At 27.3% G+C, this 9,231-nt stretch overlaps 1 protein-coding gene across 1 annotated transcript; it reads left to right on the top strand.

Moving 5' to 3' along the window:
• The first annotated feature begins 7,705 nt into the window (after positions 1-7,705).
• On the top strand, positions 7,706-8,356 carry LOC110603273. The gene has a single exon (XM_021740973.1). It carries the CDS (start codon positions 7,706-7,708, stop codon positions 8,354-8,356), a length of 651 nt encoding a protein of 216 aa, XP_021596665.1.
• Positions 8,357-9,231: the final 875 nt, after the last annotated feature.

Here is a 9,231-nt window from a genome sequence, read left to right as displayed (position 1 = left end):
TGACAAGCTTTATACAAACGATGCCTTAGGCTAAATTGGAGAGTAAATGCAGGAGTCGAAATCCTGCAGCCTCCACCTTTCAGCTGTCTGCTTCATCTGTTTGAAAGTGTTGCCTCGATTTTCATATATGGATTTTTTTAAGAAAATAAGATTTGAGGTATTAGCCTCAGACCCATGATGGATTTAAAGAAGATTTTTCAGAATGATGGTATTAAAAAATTTTGTTCTCAAAGTCATCAACTGGGTATTACTTTGAATGTTGTATACGACTTTGAAAATCATGTTAGTTGCAATGTCTTGTAGGTTCGATCGATTTGACCTTATGTGCTTCTCTTTGACCCAATGGATGGTAGTGCCGTCTTAGGATGGGAGGCAGGGCACCAGTTTCAACCGTGTTTCTTTTACTTTTGAAATTTGTAACAAGGTGATCTTGGCGTATGAACTGACAAAATGAGCTCGTTGCTTAGCTTTTGACCCTGTAATTATAGATGTCCCTGCATCTGCGCTTCATAATTCACAATATGGTTATAGATCATCTCGTATATTAGATTTGTTATATTCACTACATATTAAAGCATATTGATAAACTGTTATTTTATCTCAAAAGACATAACATATGAATTGGTTATAATTGAATAAGATTTGTGATTATCAATTATTTTATCTCAAAAGACGTAACGTATGAATTTATTATAATTTAATGAGATTTAATTCTTATTATTCTACTGAAAGGTAAATAGTGGTGAGCGGGTGATGTAGGCTCATAAATCGTCAAATGATGTTAGTCACAGAAATGTGAAATGAAATATAAAAAAAAATCGTAAATAAGGGTCTACTTGCTCCTGTTTTTTTTTAGACTACTCATATGCACTTTCACTCAGACTAAATTTGTACTACTTGATTTTTTTTTGTTTTAAAGTAAAATTATTGGTTATATTAATAAAATTTCATAAAATAAAGAGAGATATTATCTCAAAAAGATTCTTTTTTTGCCAAAATTCTCTATTTCTGCTCCTACCCACAACGAAAGAGCATTAACTAAATCATCATGTGTTTCATCAAAAGGCTGCATGGTATAGAATTAACCCAAACTTCTTTAACAACATCAGCCAAACCCTCATCACATAACCATGTATTATCAAATCGAAATCTCCTTCTATCTCCCCTATTATTTTTAAGAGTTGTATTAATCACCAACAGTTTGTGATCCGATCTAGGAACATGAACAATCGAGCAGACAACATTAGTGAATTTACGAGCCCAATTCTCAGTAGTAAGGGCTCTACCAAACTTCTCTTTAACCATATTATTCGCCTCCCTGCCCTTCTTCCATGTGAAAAAAAAAGTAAACAGTGGGTATTTGAACATATTTAAACCCCTACATAAGATAATTTGTCAAAATTGTTCCTCCTTCTCTCTCATCTCTCGAGCATAAATCATTAAAATCTCCCGAATAAAGCCACGGAAGAGAGTTTCTACGAGATAAATCTCGAATAAGATTTCAAAACTGACGTCGTCGTTGTGATTCTAGAAACCCATAATAACCAGTAAACCTCCATTGAACATTACCTTCCGAAACAACCGAATCAATAAAATTCGAAAAAAAACCAATTACAGAAACAGACACGTGATTCTTCCACATTAACAAAAGATCTCCTCCTAATCTATTAACTGAGAAACAACCATTAAAATGTAAAAAATTATGAAAAAATTCTATATGAGAACTAAGAGTTTTTGTTTCCATCAGAAATAAAATATGCGACTTGTAACTAATAACTAAATCTTTCAATGCATTAACTGTCTAAGAATTGTCCAGTTCTCAGCAGTTTCAACACAGTACGATCATTGCTTTTGACTATCCTGACTTTTGATGAGATGAGCCGCTTCAATAGTCAATTGACGCAGATCACTTTTCCCGTGGGGAAGAGAAAAGAATAAATTAGGGTTAAGAAAGAGGAAAATGCAAAAATATTGAGTCACAAAGGGACCACAGAAGGAAACTTTTCGAGATTATCAATTTAACAGCCTATTTGGTCCATTTTTAAAAGGTTTATTTACTCTATATTTAACATTTATAGGTCGTTAAATCGAATTTTTAAATTAATTTAATTTAATATTAATTTTTTAAATTTAAAAAAAATAATGCTCACCTAATTTACTCCCACTATAAATGAGTAAATATTTCGTATAAATTACGTAATTAATTATGAAGCTTTATATAGATTGAATAGCTGACAATAATTTTTTCTATTCAAACTTAATAATTAATGGTGGTAAAATTATTCACTTCAATCAATCTAATTCAATTTACTATAATAATTTAATTGAACTTTAATTATAAAGATAATTATCCATTTCAAAAAAAAAAAGATAATTACAAACAACTATTTTATTGTTTAACATATTTTTCAAATAAAATGCTAATAATTTAATTTATGATAAAAAATTATCTAATTTCACTAAAATTTAGTTTTTCTTTGAAAAGATTGACATAGACATTTAAAATAAATAATTTTTTTAATTATAATAAATTACATTTTAATTTTTAAAATTTTATACAACATATAATTTAGTCTATATATATATTTAATTACAAAATTTTATTTTATAATAAAATAATTTCATCCTTATACTTTTAATTATAATTCATTTATATATTTTTAAAAATTGATCTCTAAATATTATATTCACTTATAAATATATATATTTATATTTTCTTATAAATTAACATAACAAATTTATTAAATTTAATATCTTATATTTAACAATAAATTAATAAAATAAAAATTAAATCAAGTATGCATTTAAATTAAAATAAAATATTTTTCTCATCTAATTTTTCATTTCTTAATGATTTACTTTTTTTCATTTATTAGGATAAAAAGAAAAAAATAGATTTTTATTTTATTATTTTTCACATATAAAATGTTAAAATTTAATAAATATTGAAATTAATTTGTTAATTTAAAATTTTATAATAATTATAATATTTAATTTTAAAAATAAAATTTATTAATAAATTTATATATAGTGATTTTAATAAACATTTTAAAGGGTTGAAAATGATTTTATCTTCTAAAAAGATGAAGTCTTAACTTATTTTTTCATTGATTAAAAAATATTTTCTATTAATTAAATATTTTGAGTATTTCAAATGTCAAAAACATAAAAAATATTTTCTTAAAAAATATTTATATGAAACAAACAGAACATAGGCTTATAATTTTTTTTTCCTTTTTAACTTTCAAAAATAACTTATAAAAATTGAGAGTAAATAGTAATTTAAGAAAATATTACTATTTTCTTTCTACTCTTTCCTCTTAAATATACTTTATTTTCTCTTTTCATTAATTTTCTTTTACTTGCAAATAAAATGAGGAAAAATAAAACATGGAAAATAAAAATTAATTTTTGTCTATTATTTTCCTTCCTCTCTTACTATATATCCAAACACGGTGTAAAGGAATAAAATTTGGCTTAACAAACAAAAAGACCCATATGCCCATAAACCAACCCTATGCTAAGGAGAGAAAATGGCCAAATTGGGAGTAATTTTCACAACCCGTCCCTGAACCATGTATGGCATTTCAATATGGTATTGTACTTTAATTTCAACAACAAAAATACTTCAATTTTATTTCGTCTGATATAAAATTCTCTATCACCATTTAAATTCCAACCAAATGCTGACATAGAAATGATTATATTTAATATCCGTAAAATAAAAAAATTATATTTTTAATAATTTAAAAATATTAACTTTTTATAATTAGAACACGTGTTTTCAGTTGATAAAGGTCGAATAGGCCAAAAATGAGCTGATACGATCAGGGGATAAACGCAAATTGCCAATATGATGGCCGGCCCCTCTAGCCCATATTGATGCTATAAATGTATGTGTTATAAATTCAATTGATCTGATATAGATAAAATGACGGGATATGGACTAATTAGTTTCACATTTATTAACTGTCTGCCCACCATTAATAAATCACAAAAAATATCTCTATTCAATTTAATGAAACGTGACGCAATGTTTCATAATAATCGATATACACAAAAACAAACTCTAATTCGATATCACTTCACTCTCGTTAAAAATTTCACACTTAAACTATTTTAAAAAAATCTTAACTCATCAGAAGTGATAATCAGTCCTATCCACCAATTTTGATTCATTGATTTTCTTAAGAATTGTATAAATATCTTCATATAATAATTTCACCAAATATCAGTTTATTAATTTATTTATGTATATTTACGTTAGTGGGCAGAATTCTATTAAGAAATGATGATGGAATGATGAGTAGAAATTATCCTCAAAATGGCGCTCTACTCTACCATGTGCTTTACTTTAAGAAGGTAAAAATAGCGAGAACAAAAGACTGAAGAGCACCAAACACAATAAATCAAAGAAAAAAAAAATCATTTTTTCTTAGAATCTTCAGCCAAACGATGCACCTAAAACGTATTAACAAAGTTCAAAATTTATAAAAATCTTCAAAAATATTTTAAAATATTTTTTAAAATTGAGAGTTTAATTAATAAATTTAAATATTTAATTTAATAATCATTAAATTTTTTTTTAATGTGTGGAATTGAATTGAAATGTATGATATAATTAATAGGTCCACTAAATGGAGTTAGGATAAGTAATAATTGCCTAAAACGACTTTGGATTCCAGATTCTTGTCATGATGAGAAACCCCACTTTCTATATAAAAATTAAAATTTCTTTAATTTTAAGTTTGAAAGCTTAGGCTAAAGCAATGGATTATACCTAACTTAACAACATAAATAACCTTTTCTAATTTCTTTTTCATTTCTTTAGCAGAGAGGCTTAGTTCCACTATACCTTCCCATTACCCATCTTTCTTTCCTACTTCCTTTATCCTTAATCTTCTTCTATCATTTTCTTTTTCTTTAATTAACAATAATTTTAAAATAAAAAAAAATAAAAAAAAAATAAAAATTAATATCCTAAAATCTAAAAAATAGAATTTATATTGAGTGTGTAAAATTGTCCAGGGAAGAAGATGTTCCCTCCTTTTTATCTCTTTTTCTTTTGTCTGCTAGTGACGTTTAACTGTACTCTGCTATAGTGTCACATGTTTTTGTCACTTAGATTCGTATGTACGGACGTGTTAGAGTATCTTTTCACACTAAGTGGCCATTTAATTCTCTCAGTGCACATGTTGACAGCGCTGCGAAGTTACTAGACTTACTTTTCTTATCTTATGTCACATCACTAGATTGAACATTTTATGGATAGGTTCGAGCACGTAATCAATCCGGTTCACCTCGAAGGGCTAGTCCAGCGATGTTAGGTCAATCTATTTACGTGGGGTTTAATGAGTTTCGGATCCGTAATCTTTTTCAGGATCAGGTCTCATTTCCTGAATCATAAAAATAAATAAAAGTTACAGGAGAAAGGAGAAAGGAGAAAGTAGCGGTATGTTGAATATGGACAAATATTGGATAAGGTCCATTGTATTTTTAAGAATGAACTCCAAATGATTTTTTTTAATTATAAAAAAAAATGGAAATTCATTCTGATAAATAAAAAAAATATTGTATAATTGATATTCTCTTATTCTTTAAAATGTTTTAACACTAAGAAACTCATTTAATTTTTAATATGAATGTGAAATGTCAATGGCTTAATTTATAATTTTAGTCACTAATAATCAAAACAATTCAAATTAATAAATTTAAAATGACAACTAATAATTTTATTATTAAATTAATAATTCATGAATTAAATATATTTAAAAAAAAACTAATACACACAAATTATCCAAAAAATTATAACTTTTTCAAAAAACAGACTCTTGAATGGCTGTGAGAAGAGAGTTTCAAAAGTACGGTTACAAATCTATCACCGGAGAGGCGGACACGTTAATTTATCGGTTGATTTCATTCCCAGCCAACTTTATCAAGTTGCCATATCACGTTCTATTAACTAAATCCTTAATTAATCAGTCTTTCATTCAAAAAGAAAGAAAAAGGAAGTGATCACAAGAAAGAAAATACGAATTTTTTTTTTAAAAAAAATAATAAAGAGAAAGGAAGAGGAAATTAAGGAAATTCTACACAATTTTGGGCCTACCAGATTTCATTTATAAAAAATATAAAGGTAACTTCTAATGATGCAACTATAATGGCTAAGGAAATAATTAGTACTAATTAATATATTAATTTATCTTTTTATTTGTAATTAAATAGTCTTCATATTAGCTTTACACATCACGGATGAGTCTGAGCATAAACTTTTACATATAAAAATTAAACTAAATTGATTTATTTTAATTTTTTAATTAAATTTATTTCTATTTGATTACAAATTTTAAAAAATTATTTATTTGATTTGATTTAATTTTTTAAACCAAGAAATTTAAAAATCCGTAATACATCTTTTGCTATTTATTTATATGTCCAATAAATTTTAATTTAAAATTAATAAGTTGAAAATGAAATAATTTTAATTAAATAAGTATAACTAAGATATGAGCTCTTAAATTTTAACGATTCAAATATATACAAATTTTAATAGTGTAATCAAACTATATAAAATTGAATTTTATAAAATTTAGATTTGGCTTATGAAAGTATATGCAAGGTTGAATTTATTTCTCTCGGCTTGTTTAATGAAACTGTTTACGAGCATGTTAACGAGTCTGATTATAAAATCATAAATGAGCCGAGCTCACGAGTCGAATACTATGAAACTCAAATATGTCTCGTTTTTAAACGAATCTAAAAGTTAAGTTTGAGTTTGGCTCGTTTAAAATTTAAATCAAGTTTGATTGAGTTTTTATCTAGTCAAATCTTGAGTAACTCAAAAATAATTTGATTCATTTATACTCTTACTGATATTTTAAAAAATCTATTAATTAATCATTCTGTTAGTTTTGACTGTTAAGTATTTTATTATTTGGATTTAATTTGATGGTAAGTGCATATGAGTAAATCTGAGAAATTTTTTGTTCTACTCCCCATCCCCAATTCCTAATTCCCATTTTCCAAAAAAGTATTTTACTATTTAATCTCTATAATTTGAAAAATTTTATTAATTGGTTTCTTAATTTTATAAAAAGTTTACTAATTAGTCCATCCGTATTAACAGTATTTCAGACTTTTTTTATAATATTTAACAGTTAAAATTAATAAAAAGACTAATTAATAGATCTTTAAATATGAGCAACGTTCTAATATATTTTTAAAAATTAAAAAATAAATTAATGAATTTTCATAACTAAATATAATTTTTCCCATGCATTTACTTATATCTCAGTATATTTCTAAAAATTAAAAAATAAATTAATGAATTTTCAGAACTAAATATAATTTTCCCTTGCATTTACTTATATCTCAGTTTTTTATGGCTCACCATATATAACGGTAATATTTAATAAATTACCGAAAAAAGATGATAGAAATCAGAATATGCCTAATGCAAAAATGGTCATTTCAATTAAAACCAACTCCATTTAAGCAATTGAAAAATTCATGTTGAATATAAACCCACCTCCAATGCAAAAACAATAATTAAAGAGAATTATTTCTTGTAATTAACACTAATACAAAATTTATTCTTTTCTTAACTGTCGGACGAGGACCCCTTTAAATATCTATAATCTCCTTTCACTACAAAGAATCAATTTCTTTCTTTCTCCCCATAGCTAGAGCTCTCAATCTTAAAGCCATGGAACCAAGTCCAACACTCGTAGCCAAGAAACTATCTAACATGATACGTGTAGCTTTCTTCACGATTCGAAAGGGTGTTTCTAAGAGCAAGTTCGTCCTTGATCTTCATCTCATGATCAAACGTGGGAAGATCATCGGAAAGGCCTTAAACGACATCGTGATCGAGCATCAAACTGCTCTTAGTTGTCATTCACATGACGTGCATATGTCGTTTGTGTCGCCTGCAACTGCTGTCGGCTGTAGACCACACAACGTGCATATGTCGTTTGTCTCCCCACGGGATTATGAGTTCAGCTGCAGCAGTAGTCCAAGTTATCGACCATACAAGCGTTTCCAAGCCAACAGGCGGAGAACCCATTCTTATCACCGTAAACATAATAGACATTACGAACACACTCGCTACCACGCGCCACCATATATATGGGATGATGTGAAGTCAGGGGGTGGTGATTTATCTGACACATCTAGTAATTTGGTAAGTGGGCTGGTGAGACAAGTGAGGATAACAGACTCGCCATTCTCTCCGAGGGAAGCTGGAGATGAAGAAGGCATTGTGGACATGGAAGCTGAGAAATTTATCGACAGGTTTTACCAAGAGTTGAGGTTACAGAAGCAGATGGCGGCGCGTGAAGCAGCTTACGTGATGTGAAGCTTCAGTCAAGGACTGATCATGGTGGTACAAATTGTCTGTTTTAATTAGCAGTTGTTTAAGGGTTGTACATTTAGGTGAGAGCTTTTGGGTCTTTTTTCTTAATGTTTAAAGTTCTGTTTTGGTTTGATCATGGCGTCCTTTGCCTCTTCTCTGTGTATATTCTGCCTTAAGGAGATGGTGAAGAAGATGAGACAGGATGGTAATTATGCACTAAATACAAAATTAATGTTAATCAATTCACTACAGTTTCGTTTAACCGTTGTGGTAAGGTAATTAAGAATTTTTATTGTAGGTTTGTACAAAAAAACAATTTCCATTTACGCCGTCTAAAATTGATGACATGCCATTGATTAAAATTATTTTTTGTTATAATTAAATATAAAGAATTTTCATTTACACTTAATTTATTTTGATAGTTCCAGTTTAGAGAAGACAATTAGGTTGTAAATGAATTAAATCGTTTTTTAGTGATTCTTGATTCGATTCGATAAAAACTCGATTGAATTCAATTCGATTTATAAACGAGTCAAATTCGAACTTAAATTTTAGACTCATTTGATAAACGAATCAAATTTGAACTTTATAGAATTCGACTCGTTAAAGACTCGTGAACTTAGCTCGTTTTTTAATTTATGAGCAGGTTCGCGAATAAGCTCGTGAACAGCCTTTTTAAATAAGTTGAAATTATTATCATAAGAGAAATAAATTCAAACTCTGTATATACCTTCATGAAACAAATTTAAATTTTCTAAAACTCAGCTTTATATAGTTTAGTTATACTCTTAAACTTGTATATATTTAAATTATTAAGATTTTAAAACTCATTTTTATAAGTTTACGAGCTAATTTATATATATACTTATTTAACTAAA

Source organism: Manihot esculenta, chromosome 16, assembly GCF_001659605.2.
Source record: "Manihot esculenta cultivar AM560-2 chromosome 16, M.esculenta_v8, whole genome shotgun sequence".
NCBI lineage: Eukaryota > Viridiplantae > Streptophyta > Magnoliopsida > Malpighiales > Euphorbiaceae > Manihot > Manihot esculenta.
This window is presented reverse-complemented; position numbering and strand designations above follow the sequence as displayed.